The sequence below is a fragment of the Stigmatopora argus genome, chromosome 3 (genome assembly GCF_051989625.1).
Source record: "Stigmatopora argus isolate UIUO_Sarg chromosome 3, RoL_Sarg_1.0, whole genome shotgun sequence".
Classification (NCBI taxonomy): Eukaryota; Metazoa; Chordata; class Actinopteri; order Syngnathiformes; family Syngnathidae; genus Stigmatopora; species Stigmatopora argus.
In genome coordinates, this window is record NC_135389.1 from 14,115,416 (window position 1) to 14,137,995 (window position 22,580).

General features: G+C 40.2%; 1 protein-coding gene across 1 annotated transcript; it reads right to left on the reverse strand.

The window, feature by feature from the left end:
* Window positions 1-262: 262 nt before the first annotated feature.
* Window positions 263-16,576, reverse strand: smad3b (SMAD family member 3b). The gene is made up of 11 exons (XM_077595522.1): window positions 16,270-16,576; window positions 14,177-14,364; window positions 6,870-7,344; window positions 5,267-5,460; window positions 5,064-5,198; window positions 4,875-4,949; window positions 4,753-4,803; window positions 3,231-3,443; window positions 2,924-3,061; window positions 2,310-2,454; window positions 263-1,822 (listed from the first exon to the last, which is right to left on the reverse strand). The coding sequence occupies exons 3-11, from the start codon at window positions 7,070-7,072 to the stop codon at window positions 1,699-1,701; spliced, it is 1,278 nt and encodes a 425-aa protein (XP_077451648.1). The 5' UTR covers window positions 7,073-7,344; window positions 14,177-14,364; window positions 16,270-16,576; the 3' UTR covers window positions 263-1,698.
* Between the last annotated feature and the right edge of the window lie 6,004 nt (window positions 16,577-22,580).

Below are 22,580 nucleotides of genomic sequence, written 5' to 3' on the forward strand. Positions count from 1 at the left end.
TCAATCATGTTTCCTATTCGGATACGGCCAAACTTGTTTAAGGGCACTCAAAAGTGGCTACACCATCAAAAACCTAAAACGCATCACATTGACAAAAATAAGAGTTTGAAAAACATTAAATGCATGTATTTTAGGTAATCTATTTATTAGACTTCCTGCATGACAAAAGTCATTTAAGGAAAATTCTTTCACTCAGTGACTGACCAAAAAGTTTGTACATGAGACATTAAAGACCACAATAAAAGAAAAATATCAACCCAAATGCAGTTTAACTTATTTAATACAGTAGATTAGCTCTTGTACTGTGAGAGTATTAATATTCAGTAACATGGCAACATCAATGACGATGATCAGGGACAGCAGCCTGATTACACATGCCTTACACCGTCGAATTAAACAAACTCGGAGAGACACGATACAACACCAGAAAGAAGCTGAACACCAATCAACAATAAAAGTGCATCATCAGCTACATGGAGCAGGTTTCCCACTGGTTGATTGAACCAATGTGATAAGAACCTTTGTTTTTTGTTTTTTAAATCTAAACATGCTGTAACAACTGTGCATACCTTTCAGACGACTTTTGATCTTTCGGTGTTGTGTACTCGTATGTTGAGGCGTGTCAATATTAAAGCAGGCAGCTTCATCCCGGTAAACTCCTGCTTGGGCAATACAGTCAATTCCTGTGCAGTCACGTTTCCATCAACGCATTACTACAGAAAATCACAAGCTATAAATAGTTATGTACAATCTGACTTGAGGCATAATAAAAAATATATTTCGATGCAGGACAGTATGCAAAAATAACTTATAAAATGTATTTGTCACTGAGCAAAATAGGTTTTCTTTTTTTTTTTTTAATGGTGCTATTGAAAATAGAAGACACCAAGTCATCATGTAATTCTCATAAATATGAATTATTTTAGGAGGAAAGTACATTGTACTTAAAACACTTTACACAAATTCTATCACATTGATTAGGGTCATTCTGCACTCAAAACGAGTTGTACTGGAGCATGACCAGTTGAAAGCTTTAATTCAAATGAATCATTATTTAGAATTGTGATAAACACTCAGCATGTGTTGTCACATTAACCTGGCAAGGTCAAGATTTAGAGGAAAATAAAAAATGATTCAATTCTTTAGTAAGGTTTCTATTGTATTTCCTGAGAAAAAAAACAATGAAAAGGGAAGAGAACTGTATAAATAAATTGCCTCCTTCTACCCACTCCTCCATATTTCATGAAAATGTCCCATCATGCCAATGTGGGTGATTTTTTAAGTCAGTGTTGTCACTATGAACAAGACTGTTGCTATGCATGGCTAGTTGATATCTCAATGACAATAAAAAAAAAAGAAAGGCCCTATGTGTCTGAAAAATACAGGTAATATCATATGCGTACACTGAAATGGTTCGAGGCAAAGTGCAGAATGTACACCTTGCAAAATTTTGGGCACCCCTGGTCAAATTTTCTGTTAACACACCTTTTGGAAGCAGTTCTGTGACATTCCTGGACTTTCGGACACCATCTTCCACTTCACATGAATGAAAATGTAGACCAGGGGTCATCAAACATTTGCATTCCATTGTGTATGTGAGATTAAATGAAAGGAGGCGGATCCTGGTCTCTTTCCTTTTCTGCACTGAGAGAGTGAGAAACTGAAGTCGTCTCACGTGGCTTCATGTGCTGGCTGCCTTTAAGACACACTGGAGCAGTGAATGCTAGGGGAACCCATCTGTGTGAGGACTTTATCCAGCCACTGCAAAGGACCATTGAGATGCAACTCAATCCAGCAGGGGGTGCTGGTCACTGTCTGACGTCTGCAAAAGAAGAAAAGAAGAGTGAATAAACGATGTTTGATTGACGCACATTTTAAAAAAAAAATAGAAAATCACATTTTCAGTTGGTCATCTTTTTCAACGCTCTCTCCAAAAAGTGCCTGGTGCCAGAAACTCAATCGCCACACCTGCCTTTTGGGAATTCCCCTCGCAAGTGTCTCTGATATGCGTTCACCTCCCACTGCGCGCCTGCTACATTCCTTCGCCATTACTCAAGTGGCACAAGCTTGCTCGCCAAAGAACACCATCCCCCATATCCCTTCCTCGGTGTGCTCAAGAACTCGACCATCAACATCAGGGCATTTTTTTTAAAAATCAAACCAAGAAAGCTGGCTTCCAAATTGAAAGCGCAAAGCAAAACAAAGATGGCTGTATACAACTGTGAGTTAAAAGCTTAGTTTGAGGAACGGAAATATAAAAACCGTCATCCCCAAATGGTTTCTGTTGGAGTTTTCAACTCTCTGTTTACCTGTACTCGGCTCCCCATCCTTTGACAAAACTCATGCGAATGGTGCACATCCTGGTGAGTTGGTAAACGGCCTCAAAGCCTTGGTTGACCGACTGGGCAAGAAGTGCGGCAAACTCCTGGTTGTTGAAGATCTTCAAGTTGCAACCTGATTGTTATGAATGGAAACATGGAGCAGTTGTTCACAAGCAGTGCCTCGAGGAAAAAACAGCTGTGCTACAGGAAATCTAATTTTTCAAATCAGTCAATAGATTTTTTGACATTCATTGAGTGTCATTCATTCATTCATTTTTCATCACCAGTACCTACAACTTAAGTATATTGAGATGAAAAAAAATGAATGAAATGTGCTTTAACTAAATGAAAGAAAGTATCATGAATCTTTTTATCCGCCCATTTGTTCTTACATAAAACAAAACCACAGCTTGGTATACACGGAACAGGCCCAGATTTTAAGTTAAACGTTATATTTTTGTTTTTTTTGTCAATTAAACACAATACTTCATAGTTCATAACTGTTGCCATTTTAATGTGTCGGTGTACCTCAAAACAGTGATTGCCTAGGCTAAGTAAAGGGTGCAAAAGGTTCTGTAAAGTGTCCACATTTTTAGATGTACCTGGAGGAATCTTGCAAACAGTAGCAGGATGCCATCCGTAGCGCTGGTTGCAATTTGGACTCTGGACGAAGATGGCGCTGTCACTGAGACACTCCGCAAACACTTCCCCACCAATGTAGTACAACCTTACACCCCGTCCTAAAAGTTAAGAGAAAGAATAGTATGTCACCTTGCAATAAATAAATAAAAGGTATACTTTCATTTGCTAACATTAAAGCGTAAATGAGTTAAGGGACAATACTTAAATGATAAGACATCATATATCCCCATCAATTCCCATTATCTAGTGCGTATTATCGCAAATTACCTATATGTCTGCGCGTGAGCTCCACGGAGGAATTGCGGTTAACGTTTGACAAAAGGCCCAGGCAGAAGCGCTCCGAGTTGGAGGGATCCGTGAAGCCGTCGACCGTCAGGGAGGGCTGTGAAGCGTGGAAAGTCTCTCCTACACGCTGGTTGAGCTCGTAGTAGGAGATGGAGCACCAGAACGCCGACTCGCAGTAAGTCACGGGTTGCAGGTCTGTGTATGCGAAAGCTAAGCAGTTAGCTCTGTGGCTGGCATAAAGTTGAAAAGATAACGACTGTGCTCGACATTCATTGAACTGAATATGCCTATAGCAGATAACGATGGCATCCTGGGGCTCTTTCCCACGACCTCGGCCAGGAATGCCGAGACGTTACGTACTTTATTTCTGTTTTCTTGAAATCCTGACCTCCTTTTGGCTTTGCGTGCAGATTGAATAGCCTGACAACCGGATGTTAGCATTATTAGATTACCTGGGGCTGTCTTTACATGATCTCCCTGCAGACCTGAGCGCGACGCAGACAATGACCCCATTCATAGCTCAATAAGTGGTTTACTGTTGAATCTCACAAGTGGTTTCAATTACATCACTTAAACGTCCTGTGTAGTCATTTTCATGATTTGTTTCAAAATACATGATGTTTAAGTGCTAGGAATACTGAGAGAAATTTGGAAATGTCAACTAACCTTGCAATAAACTGCACCATTTGGCAGCAACATGGAAAAAAAAAACAATGCTTATCTAGTGCCTGCGTTTGTATCTTTTTCGAGAGGGAAAGTTGCTATCCGTTTATGTATATGAAAACTGCACTTGGCAAATCATTTTTTTTAATTGTTGAAGACCCTAATTGAGGATATGTTGTGTACACCCCACCAGCCATCAGATCAGGTCCATGTACAGTAATACCTTGACATATGAGTGCCCCGACATACGAGGAATTTGAGATACGATTAAAATTCCGAGCAAATATTTACCTCGAGATGCGAGACAAATTATTCCCGTGTTTTTTTCCCGTTAGTCAGTGCAGAATTAAGGGAAACACAATGGATCCAAAGCAAGCTGGTGCAATGAAGAGTAGTGCGAAGTAAAGGCGTATAATGACAATCGATATTAAGCACGAAATAATGGAAAAACACGAGTAGTCTACACGTGACTGAGCTGGCTCGCCAATACGTATAGAGAAGCAGGAAGTTCGCCTCGAAAGTCGCGGTGGAATACATGAACCTCTTTGCCTTGGTTTTTGCACAAGAAGGTTTAAATTTAGTGTAATGTAAGATTAAAACTTTTTTTAAAGTGTGTGTGTGTATAGGAATCTAAGTTAATTTAAGTTAACTTTGATTTGAGATACGAGTAAATCGATATACGAGCTCAGTCCCAGAACGCATTATGCTCGAATCTCAAGGTATGACTGTACATTCACATTGTGAAAGTAGCTAGCTAATTTCTTCTGCTTTTATGTTATATATAATTATATACATGTATAAAAAAATATTGGTTGAAAAAAAAACATCTGTGCATGCTTACCAAGATTATTGTTTGTGGGTGACACAGGATTGGGCGACAAGCTGGGTGAGCCTGAAATGCAAACACAGTGGTTCCGTATATGGAGACAATAGATCTAGAAATTGTATAAACAGTGAATTTACCTGTGTCCATGCTGTGGTTAAGTTGTTGATCGCTTGTCTCGCCATCCTCACTCAGGTACCCTGGTGGGGGTGTTTCTTAAAATAATCACATTAATCATCAATTGAAGTATCCTTAGGTTCGTTCCTTGGACGGTGCTATTATTATCATACAAATATTTCACATCCACAAGGGACATTTTGCTTGCTCACCAGGTATGTAATTACTCTGTGGTTCAATTCCAGCAGGGAAGATAGTGTTCTCGGGGATAGAGGGGCTGTAGTCATCCAGTGGTGGGAACTCAGCAGGAATGTCTGTATGTCTTGGAACCAGAACAGGCGGCAAAACTAGAGACACAAATTTTATGTTTATCGGGGACCACTTTTTCTGATTGGAAATTGGAAGCGAGACTCACTTGGCGTCTCCACCCTCTGGTAGTGATAAGGGTTCACACACACTTCATCTTTCTTTGTGTGGAAGGCGTATTCACACTGGTCAACGGCCCGCAGCTCATGGTGCGACTGCAGGTCAGGCCAGCGCCACAGGCGGCAGTAAATGACGTGAGGAAGACCTTTTCTGTGCGACACCTGGAGTCGGCCATCTAGTGATCTGATAGATGCCCACAACAAAAACTGTCTCACTGTACACGACTGGTTTGAGATATGGGTAAAAACATACTACGCATACTCCACCCCATTCTTATTTTTAGCCTACTTCAGGAATATGACTTGAACTGATCCCGTTTCTTCGACATTAGAGAGAAAGGAAAAGTGGAGGTTAAAGTATAAAACAAACGATTTCCTGGATTGTCTCTAGTAGACAGCTGTGATTTTCGAAACCTGCAACATCTGACCCACAATCCAAACAGTGGTCCACACCCTCCCGCAGCCTGGAGCGGATTCCCACCCAAAATCGCTATTTTAATGTTGGCTTTCTCGGAAAGGTGTACATAACAAACAAACAGTTGACTCCTAGAGCCTTAAAATATTGTGAAACCTTGAATTAGCTTTTGATGAATATCCATTCATACATTTTCTATTCCACTTAATTACTTGGCAGGCACATAATTTTAGTACTCACATCCACGTCATTGTTAATGTTATTTCATCTTTCCCAAACTACTATATATAGAGTCCAGTCTAAACATTCTTTGACTCATACTTTTGACTAGTGTTGCCAACAAAAGAAACTTTCTTACAAAAAAGAAACTACTTCCCATAGAGCACTGCTGTCACCAAGAATCGAAAGTGAGGACTTCAAACTTGGTCCCAGTTTTTTACCCCGATAGACAAAGAAAACAGTAAAAATAATTGCATAGTTAATGTGTCATTTTAGTATTAAACATCATAAACACTAGTTATGTGTTACTCTGTTAGTAGATGGTGAATTAGAACCAATAAAAGTATGTATTTCCATTGTAACACCCTGTTTTTGGTGAGGGTTTTTTCAGAGGGTGGGAACAAATTAATTTGTATTTATTTTATTTCTATGGGAAATGGTGATTTGAGATACGAATAAATCAACATACGAGCTCGGTCCCGGAACGCATTAAGCTCTTATCTCAAGGTATTACTGTATTACGGTATTACTTTATTCAAGTTGGAAACCCTACTTTTTTTATACACGGCTAACAGGAAAAAAACACTATTCATGTTTCTTCTCACCTTCTTATGATCACAAACCAGTTTGGAGGACAAAACAATGACATTTTGCACCTACAAACCTCACGATGAAAATAATTCACATCAAAACTGAGGCTAAGAAACCGATCCATTAGTATAATGAATTATTCTATTGCCTAAACGTGGGTTATCCAGCGTATGGTTATATGACATTCCAAGGACTAAGACGTCATCACAAGAAAGATTAGATGGTGAATTCCATCCTTTTTCAGCCATTTTAAGTGCATTACTGCAAGTATACCCAGTCTAGTACTAACCCATTTTAGGCTGTAATATTGGTGATGCTAATGCTAGGATGCTAACAGCTAGACAGGCGCAGGCTGTCGATGTCCTCACCTCGGTATCGTCAAACATTTGCTGTTGACATTCTGCGTCGTGATGGCCTTTTCCAACTCGTCCAACTGGCCGGTCTTCTTCAACTTTTTCACCAGACTCTTGACAGCTTTTTCGCACCACTTCTCTTCTTGGCCGTTCTGTTCCCCCTTCTTCCAGCCGAGGAGCCTCTTCACTATGGGAGGCGTGAACGGCAATATGGACATGTTCAAATGTCCAAAGAAATCGACGCCCGATCGAGTAAATAAATATCTCCGATGTGAGGCTAAAAGAAACACCGTCCGGTGAACCAGTCGAGTCGGCAAATTTCCGACTGGACTTCCCAGAATGGCCCTAATCCTGGTGACCGAGAGGGGCTCACGCTGGTGCCTGTGTCCGCTCAAGTCGACTGAGAGTCGGCCAGAGAGGAGCGCAGCATCCGCTTGTCATCCATCCATCCATCCATCCGGCCCCGCCTTCTTGCTGCTCATCGCTCCACCTGCACAGAGCACATAAACACAAGGATAACTGTCATTTCAACCCGCATTAATTTATGATTTATGAACACTCTGCCCCTCCTTAGAAATAGCAATGAATAACCTGCTTTATTTCTTGCATTTGAAAAGAAATACATTTTTAGACTAATTAGTGAGAACCAAACCATTTTGCAGTTTTTTAGGTTATGCATGTTGTATGTATGGTATTAACTTTATAACTCAGAAAAACAAAAGAAATAGTACATTAAAGTAAACATCTGTCATTGATAAAACTAACAATTTAATTAGATTCAGTTTGTTTATGCATTTTATGTAGTCAATTAAAAATATTTCTAAGGGGGGCTCGTAATAAAAAAAAAGGCTTTTATCCCATTGTTAAAAAGCACATTAACTCATTGCCTCTCATTAACAGCAATAGATGTTCAGTTCAAATTTCAGTGCTGTCAGCCTCGGCCAGTCCAATAAATTGGACGCCTCTGCTGTCAATTACATCAAATGAGATAATCATTAGTTGCACCCAAATATACTAATATGTAGTCATTAACACACACACACACACACACACACCCGCCCCTCCTAAGCATACCTCCACACAATGTAACCATTTTTAGACTTGAAATCAGCAGGGAAAAAAGCAGAAACCTTAGGGGTGAAGAAGCTGTGTTTGCTAGATCAGTTGGCAACAAAACTTGCACCCACAGAGGCCCTCGAGCACCCATTTGAACATCCTTGCTCTAATCCATGTCCAGCACCTATAGTAAAGGGGGGCACACGAGCCGGACAGCTGGTGTGGAGAGATGTTGCGTGTGTCCTTGTGAGGGGATTTTAGGGGGGGTTGTATGAGACTGGGGGCCAGATGGGCCACAGCAGGTCCAGGAAAGGTCTTGCGGAGCCAGTGAGGAATGAGTTGGGACAAAAGGTTGCGCTACTGTGAGAATAAGTAATGAGTGCACACACTCATATGTGTAACAATGGCATTGTGATGGAGCATTCAAGAGCAACGTGGGAAACAAGGAGCATGTGATCAGCTGCTCTGGTATCACAACAACATTTAAACAAGGATCCAGCAGCAATGACACAAATGTAGCCTTTGTGCTGTCTCCAAATGGTAGCATTATTGCATTATCGGCTCACAAACTACATTATAAAAAACATTTTTTTTGAAACAGCTCAAAGCAAAATGTTACAAATACTGTAATATGATGTAGCCTTCTGGTGACTGAGCCTACAACATTGCCAGAGGGTAATTTCAATACTACACGTCCAAAAGAGAGAGGGCAATTTCTGCATTTTACATCCTCGCTCATTTTACAAAATGTCTATTGCTTGCAGCGATGACTTAAACTTCCCAGATGGTGGCACCTGCAAATGTGGGACACAGCCCCCCAATGACCCCCTTTCAAATCCCTCTCCATAGGTGATGTACCCGCCCCGAAGGGTTGATATTACTACTTCAAATTGATTAAATTTTACACAACGGTCTTGCAATTTTAAATGATGTTACAAAATCCACTTTTCAATTAAGAAACAGATTATACTCTAAAATGTCCCCTGCCAACTATGGCACACTGCCATCACTAGATACTGCATTCTCAAATACCATAGTATTACTCATTCATTCGCTGCATGTGGACAAATGTTGGTGAAACAAATCAATAAATGTTCACAGAATATGAAAAAAAAGATTTAAAAAACATTTTTGCAATTTTTGTTCTTTTTCAACTGTAGAAAAGTTTTTACAGTTTTGGTTTATTTACATATCCCCTTTTAATGTCTCAAATGTATTTCATTTATTTTACCTCACGCTTGATATTCAGTTATTCTACATCAAGTTCATGCAGTCATAAACTGATTATACCATGGTAGTCCTGAGTTAACACTGCCATCTAGCTGCTTCTATTTAATATTGCGATTGTCGTGTAGAGCTTGTCCTGACTTTGTTTGGATTCATACATATGCTACTTGTATTTTGGCAATGACATTAAAATAATCACCAATGCAGTCGCAAATTCCTTTTGTAGTTTTTAACATAACTTAGCAATTTCATGTCATGTATTTTCCATGTTTTGCCTTTGGTTAACATCAGTTTTGATTTAATCAATAAATCAAAGGATTTGATTTATAGTCCCTTCCATGAACTCAATTTACATGTTTATTGTGTACAGTGGCCCATAACAGAATTAAGTTGAATCAGGGGATTTGCAAAATATCAACCCGACTTACATATGGATGCAGTACTTGGCCATGACTCATTAACTCCTCCTTCAGGCTATACCTACTTGGCATCATCATTTGGCCTGCACCATTCAAAAGAGGCACCTGGTCACAAATAGCAGGTTGCCAATATCTATTAAGCGTCTTCATCCCGATAGGATTCCAAAATTTCCCCCGATATTTGCTTATGGCAGCTCTCTCTTTAACGTGGAGAGGAAGTTGTCATCTTCTGCAATCTGCTGCAGACTATCACGCACTCCTCCTCCAAAACTAATGATTGTGAAATTAGTTTCCGAGCAATCAGAAGCTCCCCCGCTAAGAGCCAGTGTATCCATATGCATGAAATTGCTTGTGTTAATACGTGCTATGAATGGTGGGTAATGCAGTGAGTAATTCTGACGGCACGTGCTAGAATGCTGGCTTCTATTAGCTTGCGATAGTCACAGCCCTTTGGCAATATGCTTGTGAATGGATAATTAAGTCTTGCTCTTGAACATTAAAACTTGGTTATTTCGGAGAGCTTCGGGGCACTGGAAGTGCTGATTGGCCTCTCTCTGTTCTTACGCTACTCCTTGATCATGGCCATCAGTATTTTGGGTAAACATTTAGGGTTCTTCTACCTTATAATTTAGATTTAACGTGTGCATGACTGTCCGTGTGGGAAGAATCCAAAAATGTATTTATCTTATTATTCAATAGAGGTTCCTAGGTTTTATGATGTAGTTGAATTCATAACACATTTGGTTTTATAGTCCTGCAGTTCCTTGTTAAGACTTGGGCCTCATCATGTTTAGGATGCAAAGGAAATTGACTTTATTGCGGCTTCGCAGACGATATAATGTGGTTCCAAGAAAGGAAAAGAAAGCAATCAAGCTTGTTGCATCTTGTATCTATTATGCAATGGCACCACACTGTTTTCAAGGCCTGCACGATCAGCAGATTTTAGGGCCAAAAGACCCAATATAGGTCTCATAAAATCAGTGATTGTAGCTCCTCCACAGAAAATGAATGCATTTCAAAGGGAAATAATTGTACGTCTAATGCATTTGAACTGAGAGGCTGTCAGCATTGACAGTGATGGCCATGTCATCCCCCGTCCGTCGCTCTCAATGGCAAACAATGAGTTAAATGCACAACATAGCTGTGGTGCCTGTGATTTTTCAAATCCATATGTGAGCCATTTGCTCCCCCTCTTAAACTGTCTAGCTCATTAGAGTTGCCTTTATGACATGCTGCTTTAACCTAAATGTTGTAGATTTTCCACTGTGCTCATTGTTCCTCGCTCAGGAGTGTATTTGAGCAGCATTTTTTTTTTATTAGCATAGCTAAAAGGAAATGTATTTACATTTAGACATTTCTGGATATATAAAAATGAATTTAGCATTGCATTATAATGGACAAAATATAGTGGATAATCAGACTTTACAGCGAATTAGTACTCCATCAGGAGTGCCAACAAATTGTTATTAAATATATATTAAAATTATGATTTGATTGTTATAAACGAGATTGTAGTTTGCAAATCAAACCACCATTTTTTACAAACAGTAGCAATAATAACTGTCTATATGTATATTAGTGAATTATATTAGGCTGAATATATTTATTAAAAACAAAAAATCATAGAAAGCTAATGTGTTATTTATCTTTTTGGCCAGAATATTTTTGGAATTTTAATGTTCTTTTTTTGGTATTATGAAAGCATGTATATATAATTTTGGACATGTTAAAAAAATGGACTGATTAATTTATGTCGTGTATACATGGAGAGGATGAGTGGGCAGGAAAGGGGGCTCCAAATAAAATATTGCATATGGGGGCTCTAGCTGTACTTGAAAATTGTAAAGTTGTAGATTTCCACGCTCACGTGACAGGTAATTTCAAATCCACTTGATGGCAGTGTAACATTTGTTTTTCAAAAACTGGACAACAGATGTACTATACCAGAGTGGCAAACTATTCATGAAACTCTAATAAAACAACAGGACAGTCTTTATCACTATGCATGTTTTTCTTTGATAACACTTCTTTTTTTTACCTCACTTCCTTTTTATTGTACATAATTCTTTTTATGACTAATCTAATTGTAATATAGGATAATAACAATAAAGGCATATATATATATATATATATATATATATATATATATATATATATATATATATATATATATATATATATATATATATATATATATATATATATATATATAAAACGCACTAGGGCAGTATTCATTTGGTTGCTTTGAAGTTTGCCATTTTTACTCTCATCTTTCCTCTTAGGAGAAATGAGGTTGTGATGCCTGATTCAGAACTTCCCATCAACCGCCCTCAACCAGACACACATGTTTCTTATAGACCTCCACAAACCTCAGTAATCTGAGGGCAGTTCTTACAGAGAGACAGAGGGGGGGTCGATCGTGGCCGGGTGAGAAGGAAAACATGGAGAAAAATAAGGTCGAGTTGAAATAGTAAAATGAGGAGGAGGAAAGCTAAGTTTGTTTTGATGCGCAGTTCAAATATATGAAATATGGACGCATGTTTTTAGATCTGAATCAAAGTGTTTCCAATATGCCTCGATGTCATTCAGGCCCTGGGTTTGTAATCCTTTTCTCATCATTGCATTCACACACACACCCAAAATGGAATAAACTATTTCATAAATCAATTCAATGGCCTGTCCCCATAGTGTTTATTTGTAGAAATAAAAATATTCGTGGTATCCATTTAAATGAAGCGATGTTGCTTTTGATCAGTAGAAAGTGCGCAAGTCACAATGTGCGTAAGTCACAAAATACGTGCAGGTTCATTTCTACCTAGTAATTGTTTCATCAATTTATTTATTGTTTTATTTGTCAGTATCGCTCAAGGCGATGAGGCTGGGAAGATGATGTCATCCAGTCATTTGCTTTTGTGAAACATATAAATGGCTTAGTTGGCATGAGAGCAGACTTTAACATGGACGACTGACGCTGAGGGCATGGCCCGTTGTGGTTTTAATCAAAGAGAGTGGAATGAATAAGTCATTTTTAGGGTATTCTGTAGGAGAATAAACATGATTCAGGGTGCTCCCATGATAATAAGCACTGGTAAACTCATTTATTTATTCATTTTCTCTACCAATTATCTTCACAATGGTCGCCGGGGGTGCTGGAGCCCATCCCAGCCAACTACAGGCAGCAGGTGGGGGACACCTTCAATTGGTTTTCAGCCAATTTTGTAGGGCACAAGGAGACGGACAACCATTCACGCTCACACTCATACCTAGGGGCAATTTGAAGTGTTTAACCAGCATACTATTCATGTTTTGGGGATGTGGGAGGAAACCAGAGTACCCAAAGAAAACCCACATAAGCCCGGGGAGAGCATGCAAACTCCACACAGAAAGATCCAAAACTGGGATCGAATCCTTATTATTGCCTCATAACTGTGAGGCAAATGTGCTAAACACTTTTTCCACCACTTAAAAAAAATATATCTATGCTCAATATTGCCCCATACATACAAAATATTTTTGCTTTCCAACCTCCCAAGGAGAAGTAAACTTAATGGAGAGTGGATCTATTCTAAGTGAACATCAGAGGAATTGAGGGAAAAGGAGGGGGCTGTGGATGCATTCTTAAAGGTGGGCCACGAGGAAGAGGATTAACTGTGAAATCAAAAACAGCCACAGCAGGAATAAGTCATGAAAAAAGTTACTATGTTCTCCTATGAATGCAGTCAGGCTGGCGTAACCGCTAAGTGAGGTTAGTAAAAGTTGATCAAACTATGCTACTCAATTTTAACCGAAGACCAACACACTGAACACTAAATGCGATGACTAGAAATGAAATGAATAAAACACTTGCAGCCCATTTCACAATATTCCCGTGGTAATTTCTCACGTAGAAGGTGTTTTTGTAATATTTTATGTCACTTGGGGGACATTATTCAATATATTTGAAAACAAACAATTATTTCTATGTTACAGTTAAAATTTGCACTTCATTTGTGTTTTAGTAGATTTAATTTGGTATGCCATTTGCTAAATGAGCACCCAACATTTAAAATCCAGTCATCCAAAAACAATGGTAAAAATTAGGATTTCATATTAAAACGGCAGGGAGTCATTCATATTCGGTACCCGGAAATTTCGTCGACGAAAATGTCCGGTCGTGTCATATACTATATATTGAAATGAACTCCAAAATGGTCATCTTTAAAGTCCGTTTTTTTTTTAATTCATTAGCCAGCGCGCCAGTATGAAAACGCTGTAGTCAAATTGTTATTGCAAAGATTTTCAGTCCTCAGAATAATATTGAGAAAAATACTTCAAATGTGGGTGAATACAGCAGTGAACCAAACAGTGAGTACAGTACAGTGTACTGCATGCACACAGTTTTGGTCCAGTCACGGCTTTAAGGTGACAGGGTGGAACGTGATGTAATTTAATGCAGGACAGAGTGAACACACACACACACATACACACGCACACAAACACACAGACAACACAAACAAGACAGTCGCCCAGAGGAAGGAAATAAAGTGAAGTGTGTCGTCATGAGCGTGTGACGCCGGCGGAGCCCCGTGGCCACGTTTGGAGGCCTCTGGGCTTGTTTAGCTGACCTCAGTGAAAGCAAACCTCATGACAGAAGGTCTGGCATTGTGCACGTGTACGTGCGCGTTGCCGCGCCCGCACTGCTCTGGAGCCAGACGGTCTGCCGGCCGCCAGCTTTGCTTGCTTATAACGGCTGAGAACATCCGATCCCCTCGGGGAGGGCGGAGAAGCCAGGCTGCTGCTTACCACTTGCCTTTCAGTCTTTATCTTGGCTATTTGGAAAGAGAAAAAAAAAAGAACAAGCATTAGGCCGGCCAGTCGCTACTTGGTTTTTGATGTATGTCTACGATTATGTCCATGTGTGCATGCAAATGCGTGCGTGCAGGAATGGGAGGAAAGCATCGTTGGAACGAAATGGCCGATAGTTTGGCCCAAACATCACCTGAGATACTTCACATTTGGATAGCAGGTCTCAACTTGGAATTTGTTCATGTGAATCAAATACATGAGGTTGATGATAAATACTATAAAATTAAGATTCCAAATAGTAAACAAAACAAACTTTTGTCACCTATGGAAAGTGTCGGAATCAGTAGAAAAACAAATGCAAGCAGAAAAGTATTGTAAATAATTGCGTTATGACAGGATATGACATAAAAATATATAAAATTGACTATATTCTGTGTAATGCTATTTTGTATATTTTTATTTCTTGCTGTGCAAATTATGCCTCCGTAAAAGACAAATAAAGTTTGGGTCTGCTTCAATATACCTTTCATTACAATAATACTTTACTCCAAGAACCTTTAGTCAGGCATGTCCAGGATCAATCATTCTTTCATCTTCTGGAAAGCTTATCCGCACAAGGGGTGCTTGAGCCTATCCCAGGAGGCAGGATATACCCCCAACCGGTTGCCAGCCAATTGCAGGGCACACATAGACAAACAACCATTGAGCCACATCTATGGACAATTTGTAGTGTTCGACCAGCCTAGCATGCATGTTTCTGGGATGTGGGCGGAAGCCGGAGTACCCAGAGAAAACCCACAGAGGCATGAGGCGAACATGCAAACTCCACAGAAAGGCCAGAAATGGCGATCAATTATTATGAATTAAAAGCAGTTGCATTCATTTCATAGCAAAAATGGATTTGCTAAATGGAATGAATTAAGCTGGTAAATCCAGATACCGCTAAATGCTATTTAATTCCATTTCCAACTCATGGCCTGGCGCGCCCACTGCATGATTTGAAGTTGTTTTTACTGTGAACTGTGATTGCTTGGACAATGTTGTCGGGGAACTTTTCTAAAGCCCAAAGTAAAAACTCATGTGTTTTCACCAGATTGCATCCTAAAACGGATGGTGATTACTTTGTGGGGGGAAAAGCGTTCCAAAGAACATCCCAGTGTCAAAGTATTTCATTGATGAACATGTCCCTTTCATCCTCCCATCCACTAACTTATTTATCATCCGGGGAGGAGGCTGTTGCTTTGTGCTCTGACAGAAACAAATGGTCCTTAATCAGGAACAGGCGCTGGTGTTTAACCATGACAGAACACTTCCACTCCCTCACAGAGCTGCCGCACGCTCACCCGGGCCAGCCTAACCGGCAGGAACCTTCTCACGCGGACCTCACAAAAGTGGCGGCCGTTCACCCAAAAATATGGAACATCGTTTTATGTGGATACGTCAATTGCGTAACTTTTCCCCCCCTCTTGAGGCTCCTGAAATAGTGCCGTTTGTTTCCCTGCATGGGAAGTTGGGTGAGAAACAAACAAGGTTGAGCTGGAAGTGCGTTCACGGATCGGATTTGTGAACAGGCAGCCTTCTCTTCAGGTTACTACATGGGGGGGCGGGGGGGAGGAAGTAAACACCAGGCGAGGAGAGAACAAGCCAGTTGCTAATAGAGAAAACGTGAACCTAGAAAGAAGGAAATTGGTCAAGCAAGAATGTTTTCAGCATTAGAAGCAAATGTGCGAGGTCACAGAAACAGGACCGAGCCAACGTCCATCCAATACATTGCAATGTTGATTGCGGAAAACATATTTTCATAATCTGTTTAAAAACCCATTTGCAAGCAACCTTGTCACTTAAGATTAGCTCCTCAGTATGTAAAAAAAAAAATCAAAAATTCACAAGAATTGAATAATTAGGTCCCACTTGGTCATGTTACTCACCCTCTGCACTCAGTGCCCTGAAGCCATCATATTAGATCACCCTAACCAGGAGAAAATGTCCCATTTCATTGAATTGTAAAAGAAATGTCAAGGTTCTCTTCAGCCAATCCATTCATGACGGTTTAATAGCCCAGTTCATCCGCCCAGTGTGTCCGGTGGGCTTGGCTCGACGTGCTTACAAAACAATGGGACGGCTTCCAAAACAAGTGTTCGTGTTTGATGCCTCAGCTGGCCACCAGCCACAGTTTTCAGTTTTCTTCTTCTCCTAACGGCGTCTAACGCAAATCAGCGTAAATGATCCGGCCTGGGGCGCGTGTCATCGAGATCTTCTCGGTGGACAGAGGTCACTTAAAGTTTACGCTTAGCAATGGGAAGTGCCCTGTGACAGTCACAGATGCCTGGCGTCTGTCTACCACAAACAAATATTCCACTGACGTCAAAGTGAAGAATCTTCTCGTAGCTATGACGTTTGTCCCCCATCGTTTTGTTCAGAGCCAAATATCAAGGTGAAAATCAGCATGATCTTTTTTCTGTAGCATGGTTTTATCTACTGAACAGGTTTCGCAAATCGATTGCATTTGTCAGTCCCCATATCCTCGATTATTTTGAAGAGTTATTAAATCATGCAATAGCTTAAATTGACCTTTGGCACAGGTAGGGGCTCCAATTGAACCAATTGAGAAGTCTTCTGAGTGGCTGTCTGTGGTACATAGCGCCCGCCAAAAGCACAGTTTTGCACAACCTTAAAGGCGACATTTGTGTCAAAAGTCACTTTGTGTTTATAGAATTAAAAAAAGAGAAATTCACAAATTCTCTTTTCTACAGGTATCTACAAATACAAGATATTTCTATCTTCAACTACTTATCATTTGTAAAACTACAAAATGTAATTCAAGGGCACTGGAATCAATGATATTGCAAATTAATTTTGTTGCTATTTCTATTTCTTTTGCAATGACTAATAATTTTTGCATCAAATTTCAATATCCAACTATATACTGTGTGGTGAATATATAGTTTCATACTGATCAATTGTTGCTGTGTTGTTGTGTAGTATATATGTATACATATATGTATACATATATGTATACGTATACACAGTGGTGTGCCGTCAGGGCCTTCAAGGCCTTCTCTGCTGGCCTAAGAAATATCTGAATCACAGACTGATGTTAATTATATTTTGTCCATGAATACTTATTAAATAAATCCAAATTGTCTGTTAGCTTCCTTTCATTGTTTTGGCCCTGGTTGCACTGCTTCCAGATGTGTTTTCATATTGAAGCATTTAACCAATCACATTTCAGCCATTATTTATTGCCAGGGTCAGAAATCAGCCTCAAGGCCTTCACAAACAGTTCTGCAGGCTCTGCTGCATTAAACAAGCGTCGATAAGACTGTTGCTTTAACCAATCAAAGTTCGATTTAGTGACACCAAGGCCTTCTCGCAGGCGTAGGGATACGTCATTTTCTTCTCGCAGGCGTAGAGATACGTCATCGCGTTCACCAACTATGATTGGCCAGTGATAGAGTGGACTAGCCAGAGCTACCAAACTGCATCTGGGGCGAGCTGCACAAGCAAATATATTGTTGTGTTGATTAAATAGCAGTTTTGTCAACCCGCAATGGCTGAGGGAGGAGAAGAAATTGATTTGTTTGCAGATTTACTGTCAAAGCCATTTTCAAGACGGACTTTTCAAGAAAAAAAAGCTGGACATCATTAAGAAAGGTCGGACAACTCCAAAGCCAGCAAGCCTGTCACAACCAGGAACGAACATTTTCAGCACTAAATCGAATAAAAAGGTTTGCCAGAAATACGGCAAGATAGGCTCGACTTTGAGTATTAGCTTTGATGGCGATAGAAAAGAAGGAGGAAAGAAAGGAGGATGGATATTGTGTACAGGTAAAAAGGATTTTTGGTGAGTAAAATATGGCTATATTCCTAAATGATATTTCAATTGTATTTTTTATGTGTCGCAAGCTGTAGCCGCAGTAAAGGTTTTATAGCCATAAAATAGTTTTTGAGGGTTGGATTGATTCGTTGAATGCGTCGCTAGAAAATTCACGGACCGCCGCTGCGTATACACACACACACACACACATATATATATATATATATATATATATATATATATATATATTTATATATATATATAGCATTCCAACTGTGATAAAAAATAATGCAGAGAATTAAAAAAAAATCACCATCGTGTTCTGTAATGCCTCCTTTTTAATGCAAACATTCAAATGTATATTTGGTTTCATATTCACTGTAATACCCCAAAACAATGTCTTTTTTATGTCGAGAAGGAGCCAGAAGGATCCCCTTCACCTCTTTTCATCTTGTTCTGCTACTGAAGAGGGGTTGACAAGTTGTTCCTGGCTGTTAGAGGGCAAGCTAACAAAAGAGCTCTTGTTTGAGATTTAGTCCTGCTAGAAAGCACGCTTTGAGATGAAAAACTCGACTGGGGGTGAGGGAGGGCAAGATGAAAAGGATGAAAACTAATTCAGCTGGTCTGTTAAACCAGGTTGTCTGTAGGTATCACCACATTAGAGACATATTAATATTTGCACCGTCTGGAAAAAAAGCAGCTCTCCGGTTTGTTGAGCCCAATGCCCTTTCAAGTGATCATTCAATTGCCAGCCTTCCAAGCTCAAATGGATTGGACGTCTCATTTCGTGCCCTCAGTCAGTGAATGAATAATTTCCACACTTTTTATAGTTTGACTGGGCCTGCGACTAATATTCAAGTCTGACTTATGTTTTTTATTTCCTCTCTGATCAACAGCCTGTTATGTTGCTATAGTTATCTGAAAAACTTTCATGTTAACAGATCTCTGTTCTCCATTTACTATATTTATCTAAACATATGTTTGTTCTTGGTTCCTGACAAAATGAAAAATGTCCACCCCAAAAATATGAATTATACTCCGGTTTTTCGTCTCCATTTTATATTCCTTGGCTGGTGCGACTTATACTCAGGTGCGACTTTTAGTCCGAAAAATACGGTACTGTATGTGCAAAAGCGTAGAATTGCACAGTTGGTATAAAGCTGCGAATGTAGTTGCCAGCGTCCTCAAGATCTTTTGCTGGAAGAGTCGCAAACATTGACAGCGGACCTCCAGAGGATTTAAAACACGGTCGACGAGCACATAATTCAGTTGGCGTGTGTTAAGGAATGAAGGGCAGCCGTGTTGAGGTGAGAGAGCAAGCACGAGCGACAAGCTGCCGCATGTCAGCCAACGGCAAGAACGCAGAAGCCAAGTGTGAAGACGATTCACGTCTCTGTGTTCCCAAAGCCGCCTCTGCTATTATCCTGATTAGCAGTGTCCCGGGGGGCAGCGATTAGCGCGTTTGGATTAATTCCTCAGGATCACACAGGCCAAAGAAGTTACTCTTGAAGCAGTAGGAATTTCAATTCTCCTCAGTGAAGAAGGCTCAGGGACACAAAGATGAACCGAATTATAAGGTCGGGGCATTTTGAAAATCACGAAAAGGCTATTATATGATTAAATGAGTTTAGTTCACTGCTAGAAGATAGCACAAAGAACTCGGGAGTTCGATAAAAAGCAAACCTGTTGTGAGATTTACAACGAAACTGAATGGAAAGATCATGTCATCCAATGTCATCATAATTAGTTCAACTCAGAATATTAATTTGCTATCATATCCTGCCTACACAGCCCACAACCGCTATGGGGGTATTGCATTGGATTGGTTTTACTAAACTCGGACACCTTTGAATTGAAAAAAATAGATTATTAAAGTGATCCCATTTTTTTCTTTCATCACTCACTTCACTCATTTTGATCATTCAAAGAAAATTGGCATTTCTGCCTCGGAAACTTCTCTGTGTGTGGCTCCAGTTTTTTTTACCTAGGTCTACAATGTCTTGTGTGTCTTGTGTCTGTCTTGCTATTGCAACCAAGAAATTTCCCAAATACGGGATGAAATAAAGTTCTAATCTAATCTAAAAACAGGTTACTGTACAGGTGGGGAATTTTGTTAGTACTCTCAAACACTAGAACGCCGCCTCGCTCCCTAGGACCTGCCGTCACAGGCCAGGGGGAAGGTTATTGGCATAAATCTGCCTGGGAATCTTGGAGCTACACGTCAGCAAGATGACAGGAGAGCAGCCAGAGATAAGAACAGGATCTGGTTTTCTAAAGCGCGACGTCAGATACACTGACGATAGCTATTTGAGCTCCAGGGTAAATAGAATGGCTAGAGGGGAACACATAGATCCATGTAGAGATGGAGGAATCGAGCTCTGCATCAGGGAGAAACATGAGGAGAGAATCAATTGACATACAGTGGAATGCCCTCTCTTCTCGACTGTTTTTTTTAATTCAATCACGAAAATATGCTGCAATGTTCAAAGTAGGAGGGTTAAAATTGCTATAAAGAGCGAGAACAGATGATCATGAAGGAGAGAATGGATATCGAAAGCGGGTGTTTGCAATGATTGATTGACCAAATCAGTTTTGCTGACAGAGGTGCTTGCTTCATGTTTTAGCTACAATATACAGTAAATATGGTACTCGGACATTTGGTCCCCGGACGTTTGGTCGACCTGACGTTTGGTCGACCGGACGTTTCGTAGAACGGACGTTTGGTGGAACGGACGTTTGGTGGAACGAATGTTTGGTCGCCGGGTTGTTACTGTTGAAACCAGCTCTCAAAATTATAACCATGAGAGAGAGAGTGAGTTTAATATCTAAATATCTAATTACAAAATCTCAACAGTAAACTCTCTGTCATAATTTGACAGCGAGCGAACCCGGCGACCAAACGTCCGTTCTACCAAACGTCCGTTCTACCAAACATCCGTTCTACCAAATGTCTGTTCTACCAAACGTCCGTTCTACCAAATGTCCGGTCGACCAAACGTCCGGTCGACCAAACGTCCGGTCGACCAAACATCTGTTCTACCAAACATCCGTTCTACCAAATGTCTGTTCTACCAAACGTCCGTTCTACCAAATGTCCGGTCGACCAAACGTCCGGTCGACCAAACGTCCGGTCGATCAAACGTCCGGGGACCAAACGTCTTCGACGAAACGTCCGGTCACGAGTAAGGTTATGTAAGTCGTATTATTATAATGTATGTATTTATGTGTGGGAGTCATTCTATCAAAACACGAAACTGGGTTCAAAAATTGAATAAGCAAATTTTCCACTGACGTTATGTGGTTTTGATGAACTGCAAAGATATTTGAAATCCAATTTGAATTGGTCATGTAATCCTTTTTGTCCTCCCTTGTTTAAATTTGGGGTAATTCAAGATGAATAAAATATAAGAAAATTGGCAGTTAGATACACTATTGGCATTCATTAAAATGCATTTTGACTCTTTATTTTGATCATTTTTAGAAAATTGATGCCACTCTTGTATGTTTAATTTTGTTTGGAAAGGCTTGTCAAAGACGGGCAATTTGGGGTTTTGTTTTAGTTGTTTCTTGAGAGTTAGCTCAAACAAATTTACAAAGCAAATTTGGAAGTCAAATTTTCTGAGGTGAGAATGTATTCCTAAAAATTTCGAGATAAAACACACGAGTGCACCCCTGGACCCTCGACTCTTTTCAACATTTTTTGGTCTCTAAAATTGCTCTCGTCTCTTCCATCCAGAAAGCACACATGTACTGCTCTTTCCAGCCGAGATGCTGACAGACGTTAACATTCACAGCTTCTCTGTTCAGGCTTTAACAGGAGCCAGATGAAAGACAGCAGCTGATGAAGACGTTTCAAACGGGATGGCACGGGACGACTGAGGAAACGCGGCGGGCACGGAGGTCCGCAAAAGCTGAAGGATTGTCAAACGCTGGGATCGTGTTGCCTGGCCCTTGGGGTATAAGAAGTGTTGTTACAGGAGTGGTTACTCTTCGAGACCACCGAGCCCCCAGGGGACATGCAACACAGCGTACAATCCCCCCAACCCGCCTCCCACCAAAGCCTCACGCTTGGGGGGACTAAACATGTCTCCTGTGGATACTTGAAAGGCTAACTTCCTGTCAGTCAGTGTTTAATAAGTTTGAAGAAGCAGAACATTTAATGCCTTGCTTTAGTTTTTTAATGAACTGTCAACGGTGGTGTGTCTTCTATTGCAGCTTTGAAAAATGTAAAGTTTACAGCAGAGCATGACATTGATTTATGGCACTCTGTGAAGTGAGAATGTTTCTCTTGGGGTGGAGAAGCATTTCATTGCTAAGGGAAGGGAAACAAACCAGCATCTACATATTTTAACCCTCAATAAGAAGCTCATTTAACTCATTTGCAGACAAATGGATTGACTGATTGACTATTTTCAGCTCGAA